Here is a 16252-nt window from a genome sequence, read left to right as displayed (position 1 = left end):
GTTCATGATGATACTCTTTGGGTGCCAAATTGTTGCCATATTGTCACAAATGTGGTGTAAACTCATCTTCCAGCTTCCCTAAACCCTTCTCTGGTGAACGTCCACATCAACCACCCTCCAGAAGCCATTGTGCAAATTCACCAGGTGGCCAGGGTGCGGGGGGATGCAGAGGCATCGGAGGAGAACAGTGTGGAGGCAGTGCTGGTGCCTCAGCTGTCTGCTGTGCCCTGGTACACCTATTCCCATGGGAATGGGAACAGCATTGCCACTGAGAGCAGACAGCAACAGCAGAGAGCCCCAGGGCTGCTGGGGAGGTGCTTTCGTGAGGCTCTCCATGGGCAGGTAAGAGGACATCTTCAAGTGTTGGTGTATTTCTTGTTCTGGGGTAGGGGAGCGTTGGCTTTTGGGGCATAGGGGGTGGCTTTATTCTGTGAAGCTGTTCAGCATCAGCATGGGCATCATGCAGGTGCCATGGGCACAGGCAGCAATGTGTTACTACTTGGGAAGAAAAAATTTCCTTGCTTTGATCCAACAGACAGACCTCACTGCCTTGCCCTGACCAGGCTGTGCCCTGGGGCAGCACAGCCCAGACTTGATGGCTTTCACACACAGTCTGGTTTTAAAAGGGTGCCCTATTTATAGCAACATTTACAGCCACGCTCTGCGATTATTATAGGAAACGTATAAAACATAGGAAAATTCCTTTCCCTCTCAGACGATAAATGGAAGCCTGATTTCCATGGAACCATGCCTTCCTGGAGAGCTCAACTGGGGCTTGGGAAGCAAATGCACGTGAGGGACTTTCTCACCCCTGTCCCACAGTCATCATAATTTCTTATTTTGTCTTTCCCCATATGTTTCTCTTGCGTCACTGGAAAAGCATTGGAGGTTTTTGGCACCCACAGGAACACCTGTGAGCTCCCCCAGTGCAGTTCGTGCTCAGAGAGACCCCCAGCCTGCCAGTCTGGGACTCAGCCCCCTCCCCGCTGCTCCCCAGCCTTTTTGGGGGGACTGCTCCCAGTTCCCATCCCACCCTTCAGTCACTCCCATCCAAGTCGTTTCTAGCAGGAAATATTCTTAGCCATTCTCTAGTGCAAGAAGAGAGGTCAGAACCTGGGGCTGGAAAAGCCCTGCTTCTCTGTGGGGGAATGGCAGTGCCGCGACCTTAGGAGCAGAGAATGATGACGCACAGAGATGCTTACTGATGCCTGGAGAGGCTGTAGGAGATGCTCTAGGGGCGGCAGGGGGTACCCTTGCTGTGCTCACAGCTCACTCAGCTGGGTGATGCCGTGCCCGGGAGGGGGTGAGGAGCGGGGCGGGGAGGGCCTGCCTCTCCCGCCCGCCTGCCGCAGCCCCGCGCTCGGTATGCAGCGCTGGGCAGGCGGCCACGCGTGCCTGGACGGGCGCCAGCCCCAGCCCGCGGCCCAGCGGCTCCGCTCCGATGGGGGAGCCTGTAATCCAGAGGGCCTTGCCGACACTGGGGGGAAAGAGAGACTCATTCAGCAGAGGAAAGCGCCTGACAACAAGCTCCCTGCCGGGCTGGAGTGGTGCGCCCATTTCACAGGCTAATCAGCCGGGCAAGGGGCTGATTCTGGGGCTTTGCCAGGTGATATCATCTCTGGTTCATCTCTGCTCTGTTTGATGGCCCCTTCCCCTCTGAAGGGTGCAGTCAAGGGAGGTTCTGTCTGCACAACTTTTTACTATCTTAATCCATATCCCTGGACCCGCTGTGTCCCAGGGGGAGCTGTGCCAAGAGGGCCATGCCAGCCTCTCACCCCAGACAGCTGTTCCCTCTGCTGGCTCTGCTGCTGTCCTACCAGCTGGGCACATGTTTCCTCTGCATCCCACAGAAGCCTGATCTGCTCTTCTCTCCACAGTGCACCAACCCCCTGCCAGGGCTTACCAAGCTGGAGGATTGCTGTGGCAGTGTGGGCCTCTTCTGGGGCATGGACCAGTGCCTGGCCTGTCCCCCCCGGCCAGGTGAGTACTGCTACTGGCCAGGAGCTGGGACAGTGTGAGGGACAGCCTGCACCCTTGCTGAGCTAAGAAAAAGGGCTGCCGCATGTAGCTGAGGCAAGGAGCAGAGCTGTGGGTCTTGATACATGGCTCTCCTTGGCCCTTGGGGATGAGCAGCATGTCCCAGGTGAGTGCAGGGCCATGCCAGCTGCTGCCCCAGCCCACCAGGAACAGTGCTCTGGGTTGGGTGCTGGGCCAGGCTCGTGTAGCCAATGGTTCCCACCATGCTAGCCCCATTCAGAGGTAGAAACAGGAAAAAAGCAGCTGTGGTTTTAGGAGGTGCAGTTCTAGGTTGGAGAAGGAGGCTGCAGACTTGGCCCTATAGAGTTACGGGCTTGCTCTGGGCCCAACACGGGTTTGGCAGGGGCTCTGGAAATAACACTACATCAAACAATTGGCAGGAGCACACCCGGGGTCCGTTCCAGGGGCATGGGCGTCCAGCTCTGTTTCTGCTGCACTTGGGAGCTGGACAGACTGATCTAGCAGGAGATGGGGATTCCTCAACTGCTCTGCTCGGGGAGCTTCATGACGAACATGGCCCCTTGACCATGGTCACATCCTGTGTTGTGGTGGAGAAGCCATACAGGAGGGCTCCTGGCTGGAGAGGAGGCAGTCCCCTGGGCACAATGGCTCCAGCATCCAGTGCTGAGTGGCTGTGGTGCAGGGCAAGGTGCACTCACCTGGTGGAATGTAGGCAGGGAGCTGCTCACCTCTTCCCTGCCCATCTGCCTGCCTGCCCCCTTTCATTGCTGCCTGCCTGCTCAATCACATCCCTTCACTGGATCAAAGAACTAAAGAAAACAGACCCCATGGTTCAGGAGACTTTGGACTCCTGAAGTACAGTCTAGGTATCCAAGGTAGCAGGTTTTGCAAGCAAGTGTGGTGCTGGTGACTTCTAGCTCTGCTCAGAGTTTTTCCTGCTCACTTACACACACATTCCCAAGAGCTGAATTTGTGTCTCATTATCCTCCCTCAATTCGATTCCTACTCAGCCAGGGGTAGGGCTGACTGGAGCCAAATTCCTTGCAATCACAGACGAGGTTGTCAGCATCCTGGAACCCAGTCCAGATCTTAGGAGCTCTGATTGCTGTCATCTTCCCAAGCTGCATGGCTGTGCTGTGGCCCATGCGCCAGCCCCAAAAAAGTCTTGGGCATTTGTGGTGTGGGGGTGACCCTGGGGTCTGCAGGTTCAGTACAAACAAGGAAATGCCCCACACAGGCCTTAGTCCCTCTTCTTTGTCCCTCACCTTCTTAACAACAGTCATGGCTTTCTCTTCCCCATCCTATAGCAGTCTCCCTGTTTCTCACCCATCTTTCTGTGACCCCTCCATTAGAAAGCAGGGGGCTGCTTAATACTTCAGTTGTGCTGCAGACTGCTGCAAAAACTCTGCACCTCCTTTCTTCCTCTCCATGCCAGGATGCAAGGTGCTTGCAGAGAATGCAGCCAGAGCTGCAGCAGTGATTTGCTCTGCTGGACTTAGTGCTTCACAATGTGTCTAATTACAGACTTCTAAGATGTGAAAACAGACACAAAATACTCCCATGTGCTCCTTGCAGTCAGCCAACCAAATGCACTTAAGACATGACTCGAGCTGCCAGCAGGCTCCACAGCTCATAGCTCAATGCATGCTCTGTGTCCCAGGAGCAGCTGCAACTCAAGGCAAGTTGTCACTGCTGGTTTTCACTGAGAGGACAGATGCCTGTCTGGCTTTGTTTTCAGTCTAATTCCAGGGTGCTATGAAAAATGTATGTGGGTCTTTTGTATTCCTGTGCCACAAGAAATTCCCTCTGGCTTTGGGTGATAAAATTCCTCCTTGGAGACTTAATGGCTCTTGTAATTTTGGCAGGAATTCAGGCTAGTTGAAGGAGCCATTTTCATCCTGTTCTATGGTATGCAAGTATCTTGCTGCTTTGGCTGCCTCTGGTGTAAGGAGCTGTAAGGCAGACACATGATGGAGGCAGCTTAAGAGAGCCCGAGATTGTGGAGTGAGAAGCCCAGGTAGATGGCAGGCCTTTCTCTGGCATGTTGTCTTCATACACAAGATAGCTGACTCCAGAGTGGAGTCAGCAAAACAGATCTTTCTCAGTGACCTTACTTCTTTAACAGCGCCACCAAGCACTGTGACCTTTCATTGCCTTGTGCCTTGTCTGCCAGGGTTTCCAGTTCCATGCCAGTGTGAAGGTATTGTTCCATGTACTTCCTGCTTGTAGACCACATCCCACACTCACATTCCTTCTGCCTTCTGGTCTTGCTGGCCTGTATTGTGCTCACTCAAAGTCACTGGGCTGTAGTTCATTGATCTGGTGTCTCGTGCACAGAGATAACGTGTCCAGTGTCTGTTTCCAGCTTTCTTCTTAGCATTGTGATCTTCAGAGACAACTTATTGCTCTCATGAGTGCCAGGGAAGCATGCAGCAGAGCAGACTTGACAGCATTGGGAATTTAACTCCAGCAACTAGAGACAGAAATGGCAGCAGCTAGTTCAGTGTAAACACTTAAAAACGTACAGAAGTGCAGCCAGGCAAGAGCTAGACAAATGGGGAACTTGTTTGGATTGACTGTCTGCCCGAGACACTGATTGTTAGTAGAGTCTGGATACGTCCGGATGTCTCCATCGTCTGCAGCTTTCATGTTTGGTACGTGTTTGTGTGCGGAAAGACATCAGAGAAGATGAATAGGAGGCAGGCATCTGTCTGAGCAAACTTACCATGACCAATCCTTGCTATTTTTTTATGTTTTGCTCAGCATCAGAAAAGCCAAGGCACTCAAATGCTTTGTCTGCTTCCTAACGAGACCATGTTAAAAGCTGAGTTCAAAATTAAGGGTTGACCTAGCCAGGATTGTCTCTGTAGTGAGAGTTACTTTAGTCTTAGCTATTTCCTTAGGCCATGCTCAGGCTGTGTGGTTTGCTGCTGGGGGGCTGTACATTGTTAAGTGTCTTCAGAGAAGTGGGCACAGAGGTGGGTTGGGTGTTCCAGCAGGCTATAGTAGAAGTTCCTGGGAGCTCATGCAAGTGAGAACTAAAGATAAGACCCCCATGACATGTCAGAATCAGCCCTGGGAGAAGGGGAAGATCCAAGGGCTTGCTCCATGAGCTGTTGGAGCAAAGGCTGGTTGTTGCCTGGTCCATGAGAGAAAGAGATGAGCCAGAGACAGGTCCCTGGAGGGTGGCAGGACACCTGCATGTTGCCATGCAGCTGCAGTCCTTCAGCTCTGGCCAGAATTTGGTGGATGAAATGTGTTGTGTTGCAAGATAGGATAAATCAGGTGGAGACATTCACTGACCCTCCTGGTTCTTTAGTACTTGGAGAAAGCAATGGAGCACACACTGAAAGGCTAGAACAGAAGGGTAGGAGCAAACAGGAGCTGGAAAGTAAAACCTGGAGAAGACTGATAGTAGGGAAAGAGAATTAGAGGCTGATGAAGCAGCTGAAGTAGACACACTAGGATGTGACTGAAAGGGAGCTCAGGAACAAGCACGGTAGTTGAGCGGGGCTGGTGAGGAGCCTGCCCTGAAGCAATGTCCTGTCTTGTGGCAAGCTCAGGAGGTGTGACTAGTAGCAGGTACACTGCTGGGCAGAGCTGCTCCTGCTTACCTGCCAGACCATGTGTCATTTTGGGGGATACAGCGGTCTGTGGAAAGAACATGTTGGAACAATATTAAGAGATGGTCTGTAGAAATTAAACCAAATGAGACTGGAGCTACAGGTCAACACATACCCCATGGCAGTTGTGGATTTGGATACTGGTTTTCCCAAAGCCTTGGCCCTTCTCAGGCACATGGGGATAAAGGAAACTGGTAGCAGAGAATTCTGTCCAGAGGGTATCACAGCCCTGCTCTTCTACCTCCTCCCTGTCCATGAGACCACCCACCTCTGGAACCAGCAGCATTCCAGGAAAACACCCATATCAGTGGACACCATCTGCAGTACTGCCAGAAGCTACAAGTCTCATCCTTCTGTGCAAACGACAGACTTTCTGGGTGCAGGAGTAAACCTGCATTTTCTAGGTCCTGATTTTTCAGTGCCCCCTGTCCCTTATTTCCAGCTGCAGTCAGCCTGAGCATGGACCAGGTTGTGCACCCACTCATTGTGCTCACTGCAGATCTTCCTGGGCTGCTTTCTCTCCTCCTATGGGTTTTAACTGCATTAAGAAACAAGTCTTTGAAGGCTATTGTTTTGTTTTTATTCCCACTCCACGTGTTTTTTCAAGTTTTTTGTCCTAGAGAAAAGTCTGAATTTCACTGGAAAGTTGGATCTTGTAATGTCTGGCTTGGCACCCGCAGCACTCTCCTAACAGACCTCCCACTGTGAGAGGGGTGGCAGCTCACCCATGGAGCCGTCATGTCAGAAACGCCAAGGCTCTGCAAGCCTCCCCTGCGCTGTGCCTGCAGGCATTGAAACAGCCACAGGCAGCCCCTTGGAAATCAACCCCCTGCTCTGCTCCTGGGAGCAGATGGGGTAGGACACAGGAAAAAAATCCCTGGATATATGGGAAGGAGGCCACTGTTACCATGTGCCACAGGGAGTCTGTGCAGAACAGTAAAGAAAGGCTGGAGGTGGGAAAGAAGCTGAAACCTCTGCAAGGTTGTGCCAGTACTACAGAAAGCAATACTTAACCTGGGAAAGCACAGCATTTTCAGGAGTGCTTTGTTCTGCACAGTGCTTGTTTTGCTCATCATTCATGTACAGCATTGTTGTAGCAGCACGCAGCAGCACAGTGTTACAAAACTAGGGGTTTTAGGTACAAAGCATCTTCTTGGAGTTGGAAGCCACCTTGGGAGCAGAATAAGGATCTTTCTGTTGAAACAGTAAATGGCAAAAAGGAAATATCAGAGTCTTTTTCCTTCAAGCATCTTTTGCACCTTCAAGACTGATCATGAGTAGAGCCAGAGGACTGCGTTTTGTATTGCACATGTAGCACTGGTGCATGCCCTCCCCACCACTACTATCATAACCCTTGTTGGGGCATTGGACAAAGTCTTGCTGGAGCCTCCTTACAACAGCCCATCCAGAGAGCAGTCATGACAGACCTGGCCAGAAGGATTTATCTCTTTCCCTCTGTCCATTCTGCGTTAGAACTCAGCTGATGCCCACAGCCACAGCCTAACTTCTTGCCGTGGCACCTCTAATACATCTCCGGAGGCTGCTGTGGGGCCCAACCTGCTCTGATCTTCTGCCAGTGAGCTCAGCAGCACATGTCCTCTGTGCAATGGAGGCTGATCTTCTCTGCTTCACACTAAAACAGGCTATGGCTTAACTGGGTCCACCACCCCCATTTCTCCAGGCATCATGAAACCATTCACTCTGGCTCCTTTCACCTCCCAGGACTAGCAGATGCACCACAGCCACCTTCAAGGTTTCTCAGTGAGTTGATGTCTTTGGTAGGGTAGATGGAAAGACTCAAAATAAATGGGCTAGCTTAATGGACTAATAAATGGGCATTTCCTCACTTCTCATCTGACCAGAGGCTTGCTTCTTCCCCTTTTAACAGAGTGGTATTGTATGGACTAATGTAATGTAATATCTCATCCAACAAACATTGTCTCACTTCAGACCCTTGTGCCTACCACCGCTAGAAGAAGTTTTCCACTTCACCATCACCCTGAGCTTCTCCAGACAATGTTTGGGTAGCCAGGGCTGTTGGGTAAAATCTCTTCTCATAGGAAGTGATGAAAAATTAGCCTAATTGCTTAAAGACTGCCCTGCTAGGTGACAAAATCCCTCTGCCCAATTTCCGTTTATTCATTTCCTTTCATATTATGATCTACTTGAGTATTTTTCTAGCTGGGGACAAAGATGCTGATGGAAGTCTGCTTCACACTCACCTCCTTTCTGAGCCTGTGAGCCTATTGCATGCATGCTCCTTTGTTATGAGCCCAGCCCTGACAGGGATGCCTGGTGCCTGCAGAGCTTGCAGAGAGATAGAGGAAGCAATGAGAGCCAAGAGGGACTCCTAATGTGCAGCTTCCTGGTGACCACATTGGTTTGGCACCGTGTCCTCAGGGCTGAAATGCCCAGGAGGCAAGGTTCTGAAATCACAGCCTTCAATGAGGAACCAGAGCTCTCTGCCCTCAGCAAGCCTGAAATCTGTCTGCCTGATAGATGCAACTCAGCTGCTCCATCCCTAGCCTCAGGCTCTGGGAGAACCCTTCTTGGAGAGAGTGTAGACAGACAAAGGAGACTGGGCCCCCTTCAGCTCTGGATGCGACAGATTTCTGCCCTCTCTGATCATCAGATTAGCTTTTTCCTTTTGGTGGGTTCCTGAGGAATAACCTCCCAACAGCTGCATGAGGGAAGGTTGGATGCTGATCACCTTTGCAGGAAACCTAGGTGTCCTAGGCTGTTTTTTTTCAGGAGGTTTTGGCCATCTCTGTTGTTGTTTGGCCACATCTGAGTGTGTGGAAGGAAATAGTCCTCTACTCAAGAAACCAAGCACAAAGCTGAGAGTTAATAGCTTATATCCTCCTGCAGCCACACACTGTCTTCCCTTGTGGATAGATCCTGGCAGCCTCCAACCAATACTTCAAAACTTTCTTGGTTCCCTCTTGGTACAGAGAGATCTGCTTACATTACATTACAATTATTCTTTCCAGGGAACATGGGTTTCTTTGCAGAGTTAAGACGTTTGTCCATAGCTTCACAAGTGATTTGCTGAAGTAGAGAGGTTTCTCCAAACTGGAGTTTGGTAAGTGCTAAGGTGGCACAGACCTGCAATTTATCTGCCCACCACTGGCATTTTCTGCCTTGCCCTCTCCCCAGCAGCATCTGTTGGAGGGATGCTACACAATCTGTTTCTCTGCAAACTTTCCAGAGGGGGAGCATGGCTCTGACACGTCATCACTGTTTGATCTCCACCACACTTGGCTTCTGCTCAGAGGGCTTGCACATAACAATGGTGCTTCATTTGAGTGTCTGTTATCACGTTGTGCTGAGGTTGACAGATGCTTCCAAGCACAGTTAATGCCTGTCGGCAGCCCCGAGCCCACAAGCTATGGTGTGGGAGGACCTGAAATCCCACTGGGCCACTCAGCCTGGAGCCCATAAGCCAGAGGGTTTTTTACCTGCCCAGAAGGTTGGAAAGGTACCTTGGGATTCCCAGTATCACCAGGAGCTCCCTCATCCCTAACATCCAGATATTTGTTAGCACCTGCTGCCTACAATTCATGACTAAACTGTAGAAGATAGATTTTTTTTTTGTCTTTGTCATTCACTCAGCTGCTGAGGATCAATGTACACATGGAAAACCTTATAGCTTCATTTAATATAACTGAGAAAACCAGGTTTTCTGTTCTCCTTCCTGGTACAGGCTGGTAATGATGTGTTCTCCTGGCTTTTATTTCCTAAGCACCTTTATCTTAGGAGGCTGGTCTCTAACTTTTGCCTTAGAAGAACTGTCCTAGAATGGCTTTAAATTGCTTTATAGAGTTCAAGTGTTCAGGAGAAAGAGTTGTGGACATGCCTGCTCTCTGGCCCCAGAGTGTGTTCTTAAACTTTGCGGGCTTTCTTTGTGGTCTTAAACTTTGCAGGCTCTTGTCAAGCATCTCCTGCTCTAAGGATGGTCTCAGTTTGTCCCTGGTTCTTGAAGTTGCAATGTGTAAGGAATCTGCCAGACCTTGATATGACTATTGCCATGGAGGGCTTTCTACATATGACACCAAGGAGTGAGCTACTAATGCCAGGCAGGAGAAATTAAGAGGGGTTGGAATCTGCCTGGGCAGTCTCTTAACTGTTGCATGCACTCCTTGTTCCCAAGCAAAAGATCCAGAAATTGTAAAAGAAACCCCACCCTGGGAAAATCCCAACCTTAGGCAAAGTACCCTTCTTCCTACCCCCCACCCCATTCTTACTCATTTCCCAACCCATCCACTCAGATTCCCTGTTCCTTGCTCCAAAATTCAGTGCCTAAATTTGACTTCCCAGGAATTTATGGGCCACATTTTACTTGCCTTTAAAAAATTCGGAGAGGTTTAATTGTGCGTGTTACAGAACATTTTGAAACCCACAAAACCATTTAAAGCAGAAATCTGAATTTTTCTTTGATGAGAGGGATTGGGGCAGGAAATCACATGCAGTATAAAAAGAAATGTAATAAACAGGGCCTGAGTTGTTATTTCAGCAGCTTGTCAAGAACCTCAGCCATTCCTTTCACTCTTGTCTCCCTTGTCATGTGCCACCTGGCTATCCAAACTGACGTAGAAGGAGACAAAGTGACATAGTGGTAGATATGAGGCACAGGCAGCACCTCTGGGTCACCAGTTTGGCACTTGCCAAGAAGCAGAAGGCACTGCATGAATAACGTGGCTGCTCTTACCTTTCCCTCTGCCCTGGGAGTCATCAGGAGCCCACCCAAGGCAGGCCTAGGGACACTTTCCCCTCTGGAAGGAAGGCAGAGAAGGGAGGGCACCGGTGGCTGGCTCTAGTGCCAGTGTCCCACACTGTTTGCTTTTCTCCCCAGCACATCCTGTGATTGAGAATGGACAGGTGGAGTGTCCCCAGGGATACAAGAGGCTGAACCGGAGCCACTGCCAAGGTAAGGATGCTGCTTTCATCTGTTTTTCTCCTTCTCACATTCTCTGTTAGAACTGAAATTATCTACACAAAATACATTTATCTAAATCCCTGGGTTTGGTCTGCAAAGAATGTGACTTATAAAAACCTCCATGTTCTTATCAAGAATAAAAGAAAACCAGGTAACACAGGACTGTGTGACTCTGCTGACAAGCACAGTGAGCACTCAGTTGGGCCAGTACAAGGAAACTCCCCTGTTAAGTCCCACTGACCCAATAAGAACCTGTGTTTATGCTCTGTTAAATGGGAGTGTAAAAACACTTCTTCCATGGTCGGAAGCAACAGAAATTCTGTTTCCTAAAAATATTTGTGAAGGTTATCAGCTTGTTCATTTGTTCATTTACAAGTAGGACAGTACCAATTTGAACATTTACAAGTGGGAGGGGGCCATAAAAGTGATGCCTTCTGTTCTGACTGTGTCACTTGTTCATGCTGCTAGGCTCCCCTGCCTGCCCCAGGCTGCCAGGATCGATCCATTTCTCACTTCTGTGGTCCCTCAGTTCCATATGAGGAAGGCACCAATCTCTCCCCTTTTCTCTCTTGTTCATGTTTATTAGACATTTCTTGGACCCACACTGTGTTTTTCTGTCCTCTGACTAAAGAGGAATTTTATTGTTCCCTTCTCATGATCCCCGAAAAGCTGAGAGGTGTCATCTCACATGCAGCAGGGAGCAAACCCAGGGCTGGCAGTCCAATGACTCATCTCTTTCAGCTGGGACTTTCCACCATGCTTACTTAATTAATGATTCAACCTGCCCACATTGTCCTGAGGGAGAACTTTTAACAACACAACAACTATTCAGCTTGGTGCTCAGATCTCATCCCTTATGTGGCCACAGACAGTGCTGTGATTATGAGGAGCTACCCAGAGGCATAAAATACAAGTTGGGGGAACAAAGCAGCTGCAGGGACTCATGTCAGAAAGCAGAGATCTGCAGTGCCTGCTCTGGATTTCTGTCCCCTGTGGATCAGGAAGGAGCAGAGGGAGATGACAGTGTGGATTTGGCTAGGAAGATGTTTTTGCACAGGAAAAAGCATGAACCAGAGATTTGTGCCTCTGGATACTCCTTTGTAAGCTGGACTGGAGAAGTTCTGTTCTTCAGACACTACTGCTTCAAGGTGCTATTCCCATTTCTACTGCTGCAGCAGAACACGTGTCAGGAAGCCTTAGCACCTCACTTTAGGGCCTAGAGTGAGCAATTTGGTGGACAGATGTAGGAGAGGCTACATGGGGTCTTTTTTTGCCAGCCCACGTAGGAGGGGAGACTACCTGGCTTTGTGGGCTATTGTTAAAAAATTGTGACTGGAGGAGGACCCTGGCAGAAGCCCACTTTGCTCTGTTCAGTATGGACAGAAGGGGTTTTGTCCAGTGCCTTCCAGCAGAGGAAGGCACTAGAGGATTTGGCTGCCCTACGTTGTGCAGCGAAATCCTACTCCTCCTTCCTTCTGCAGATCCCTGTAGCATTGGTACCCCTGACTGACTTAACTTCTGGCCTGTTCTTCATGGCCCTGTGTGTCTCACCTGTGTGTGGAGCAGCTGGTGGGATGAATGGAGGAGTTTTAGAGCACAGGACTGGGGAGGACCTCTAGGTCATTAAGTCTGAACTTCAGCTGTCATTGCTGGCTGTGTGACTCACAAGACAGCCCCCTCCACCAAGCAGTAGTGCTTTGACTCTGAGGAATAAGGCAGTGCTGTGAAAGCTGTTCCTGAGTCTTCCACCCCATCCATCTTGAAACAGTTCCTAGAGCACCACTGGGTGCTCTGAGGGCACTTGAGGTCTCACCAGGGCCATGTACACTGGCCCTGGGACTGCCCTGTGTCTTTGGCCTAGCATCACGTTGGCATTTCTTCGTCTTGGCAGCTCAGAGCTGTCCTGTGAGCAGTGAGTGGGCCCTGAACCCTCTCACTGATGGCTTTCACCTCTTAGCTTGCAGTATATGTTCCTGTGGTTTGTCTCAGGATTGTGCTGAGATTACTCCCAGTCCTACTGCTCTGTGTCTCATCCAGCTCTTCCTGCACTGCTTGTGCCTCCTGACACTGCACATTTTATCAGCATTCTGACTTTTTTGGGCCAAGATCTTTAGTGAAGATAGAAGGCTACATTATTCCATGAGGACACCTTCCTCCTTACTCTCTAACTGAAAACTGCCCTCAGCTCCCCTTAATGCACTGTTTGCCAATTCCTGTCTTCTCTGGCTTAGCTCATACATTCGTACATGCTGCTGCAGGAGAGCCTTTACTGCAGGTCAAATGGATGATCCCAATGGTGTTTCCCTAGGATAAACCCAGCTTTCTTCCCAAAGACTGTGTCTGATGAGTGCTGAGTCAGGGGCAGAGGCAGAACTTGAGGCAGGGCTTGAATGTGATGACTTCACACTTGCTCACCCTGTTCTTAGAAGAAGGCACAGTGAGCCACAGCTGGCCCACCACCCTTCTGCCTCTGGATGGGATCTGTCAATGCCCTCCCTGCATGCTGGCGCCAAGTTTCTCAACAAGGATCCTCTGTGGGTGATAGCTCTATGGAAGCAGTACCAGGAATCAGGAGAAAGGACAGGACTCGCCATTCCTGGCTTGCAAACGGCCATGATAATAGTGATCCTGACAGAGTTGCTCACCATAGGGGCCACATCTGTTTTCCACAAGGACCAAAAAGCAGAGCAGTCATCTACAAGCCATCCTGCAGCTGCAACAAGCAAGCTCTGCGGATGTGGGACTACTGTCACCACAGAGGTCCCCTCTGTGCTGCTTGGTGTAGAGGCTGCCTCGGACACCAGCCCAGCTGGGACCCCTTTGGTTCACAGCACCTGAATAGGAGGCACTGTGTAGGGAGTTTAGCTCACCCTCAGCTTCTTCACATCTCACAAGGTTCTCTTCTCTCCACAGATATCAATGAGTGCTTGATGCAGGGCCTCTGCAAAGATGCCGAGTGTATGAACACCCGTGGCAGCTTCCGGTGTACCTGCAAGCCTGGAAGCATGCTCGACCCGTCCCGCAGCCATTGCGTCTGTAAGTGCTCCAGGGCACCCCTCGGTCTGGAGAGGGCCCTGAGTGGGACCCCATGGCTGAGTTGAAGCCACAGCCTGCTTCACATCTCCTTTGAGTGTACCTGAGCTGGGTTGTTCTGCACTTTTGTGCACAATGGGTTCCAGCCATGCATTATCATTCTCAGTGGACATTGCATGGTCCCTGAAGAGGCTGAAGAGAATGTGCATGTGGTGTGGCAGCAGACAACACAGCCCCCTGGGATGAGAGAACTCCCACACGAGCTGGATTTTTTGGGGATGACACTGTTGGGGTAAAGGCCCAATGGTTGATGGCCAGGCTGTGTCCTGGAGAGAAGACAGGGCAGCCCTCGGGCAGGCTGGGAGGCACAAGCAGAGAAAGAGCCCAGGGGGAGAGCTGAGCGTCCCCATTGTCTCTGTGAGAGCTCGGGCACCTCCGGCCCTGACACGCTGTTTGTTTCAGCGGACAAGGCAGTGTCCATGGAGCAGGGGCTGTGCTACCGCTCGGCCGCCGGAGGCGTGTGCACCCTGCCCCTCCCGCACCGCATCACCCAGCAGATCTGCTGCTGCAGCCGCGTCGGCAAGGGCTGGGGCGACAGCTGCCAGGAGTGCCCCATGCCCGGCTCAGGTGAGATGGGCCTGCCTCGGCTCTGCTCTGGTTACTCTGGGGCTGGGGCTTGCCTGGGCACAGATTGGGGTTGGGGCTTGCCTGGACACAGACAGCTGCAGGGCCCAGAGCTGAGCAGTGCATATGCTGTCCTGGGAGATGGGTACAGAACCCAGGAAGCAGACCTGGATAATACTGGGAAGATGAAGAAGTCCGTAATGGGAAACCACTCTGTACCAGAGGGAGAACACAGCCATGTGTGTGCCTGGCTTTATTCAACAGCCCTTTTCTGTCCTACATCTTTTGCTGGGAAGAAAGGCAGGTGAGGATGAGTTTGAGTATCTCAGCATGGGATTGAGTGGAAGGAAAAGCACAAAAACCCTCAGGGACCAGAAAAATGTTCAGGTGGTTTGTACAGAGTATCTTGAGTGCTGTGCAGAGTGCTCAGTGCTGAGGTACTCCAGGTTTGCTTTTATCTGCTCCCTTGGTCAGCTTGGACCTTCCTGTGGCATGATCTCTTTCTAGCAGTACTGACCATGGGAAGGGATTTCATTTTTGGGGTCTGGTAATGCCTGTGAGAAACCCACCCTGCTCTGTGAGCACATTCCTTATGCTTGAAGCTTCCACCCACTGCAATTGAGATGTGTTTCTTTAAGAATTTAACTCTTAGAAATTACAGAAAATTATAGGATTGGGGAAACTGGCACCTGCACTCACATACATGCCTGCCCATCTTCACTCCTTTATTCCACTGTCCCACTATCATGTCTGGGTATGGTAAGCCAAGTGATCCCTCCACCAGCCTACAACCTCTGCTTTCTAGAGTTTTGATTTGATTTTCCTTCACAGAGGCCTTCAAGGAAATTTGCCCAGCAGGACATGGCTACACCTACTCCAGCTCTGATATCCGACTGTCAATGAGGAAAGCAGAGACAGACGAGCTGCCCGTCAGCTTAGAAGGGCAAGGGGAGAACAGCAACTGGACTCTGGACTGGACAGCGAGGAGACAGCAACTGCAGGACAGCCTGCGTGGCAGCATCCAGGAGGCATTCCTCTACCCTGGCACCTCAGCAAGACAGGGTAGTGTGGGGTTCTCCTGCTTAAAGCTGCTCCATCTGGGCCCCTAGCAAGGGTGGAAAACTTCTCAGGTCCTGTCATATACCATGGATGGATCTCTGGCTGTAAAGGGCTCCCTACATCTGTATGACTGTAGTGTTCCTGAGGCATGAGGCACTAGGTCTTCAGGTCTTTGGAAACAAGGTTGAGTGTTTCAGGCTTCTGCAACTGCATCTTTGCAGTTGGTGCTGACTGGCCAGGCTGCCTCCACCAGGACCTCAGGCCTGAATGGCGAGCCTAGGACTCCAGTCCTTGGGCTTCTGTCCAGCCCAGCTGGAGGGCAGTGTGACCAAGTGCTTGTGCCAGTATTTGCTGGAGCAGTTGTTCCTGGGGTCTGCACAGTGCCAGGAGTCCAGGTGTGCTGGCTTTGGGAACAAGCTCTTGCAGACAAATGTGAGGGACCGAATGGCAGTGTCTTAGAGGTGAAGTTAGGGCAGTCAGGGTTTGAGGAGGATGCCTGTCTTCTCTCTACTCATCATGCACTGTTTCCTTTTCCAGGTGAAATTTCTCCTGCTGTGCAGGTAAGGTTTGTCTGGCTGGAAGGAGGATGTCATACAAATTAACTAAAAGAGTGGAGATTTAGATTAGATATTAGGAAGAAGGTCTTTACTGTGAGGGTGGTGAGACACTCAAACAGGTTGCCCAGAGAAGTTGTGGATGCCCCAGCCCAGGAAGTTTTCAAGACCAAATTGGATGGGGCTCTGAGCAACCTGGTCTAGTAGAAGGTATCCCTTCCTATGGCAGGGGGAACTAGATGATCTTTAAGGTCCCTTCCAACCCAAAACATTCTATGATTCTATTCCTGCTTACACTCTTTTTACTGTTCAGCCAGGCAGGTATGGGAGTTGTGGCTCCAGCCATGTCTACACTGCATCTCTCAGGGACTGAAGCTCTAGATGGGAGGGATTATCTGTGATGAACTCAGTCCTAAAGAGCAAAA

At 50.7% G+C, this 16252-nt stretch overlaps 1 protein-coding gene across 3 annotated transcripts in view; it reads left to right on the top strand.

Annotated features, from left to right (window-relative positions):
• Positions 1-16252, top strand: part of LTBP2 (latent transforming growth factor beta binding protein 2) — a 70940-nt gene that overhangs the window by 36456 nt on the left and 18232 nt on the right. For all 3 annotated transcript variants that reach the window (XM_058807199.1, XM_058807198.1, XM_058807196.1), the window contains 7 exons: positions 74-342; positions 1878-1980; positions 10474-10548; positions 13471-13593; positions 14053-14217; positions 15046-15276; positions 15811-15833. In XM_058807199.1, coding sequence (XP_058663182.1) covers positions 74-342; positions 1878-1980; positions 10474-10548; positions 13471-13593; positions 14053-14217; positions 15046-15276; positions 15811-15833 — 989 coding nt within the window. The remainder of the gene's footprint in view (positions 1-73; positions 343-1877; positions 1981-10473; positions 10549-13470; positions 13594-14052; positions 14218-15045; positions 15277-15810; positions 15834-16252) is intronic.

The sequence above is a fragment of the Ammospiza caudacuta genome, chromosome 6 (assembly GCF_027887145.1).
Source record: "Ammospiza caudacuta isolate bAmmCau1 chromosome 6, bAmmCau1.pri, whole genome shotgun sequence".
Classification (NCBI taxonomy): Eukaryota; Metazoa; Chordata; class Aves; order Passeriformes; family Passerellidae; genus Ammospiza; species Ammospiza caudacuta.
This window is presented reverse-complemented; position numbering and strand designations above follow the sequence as displayed.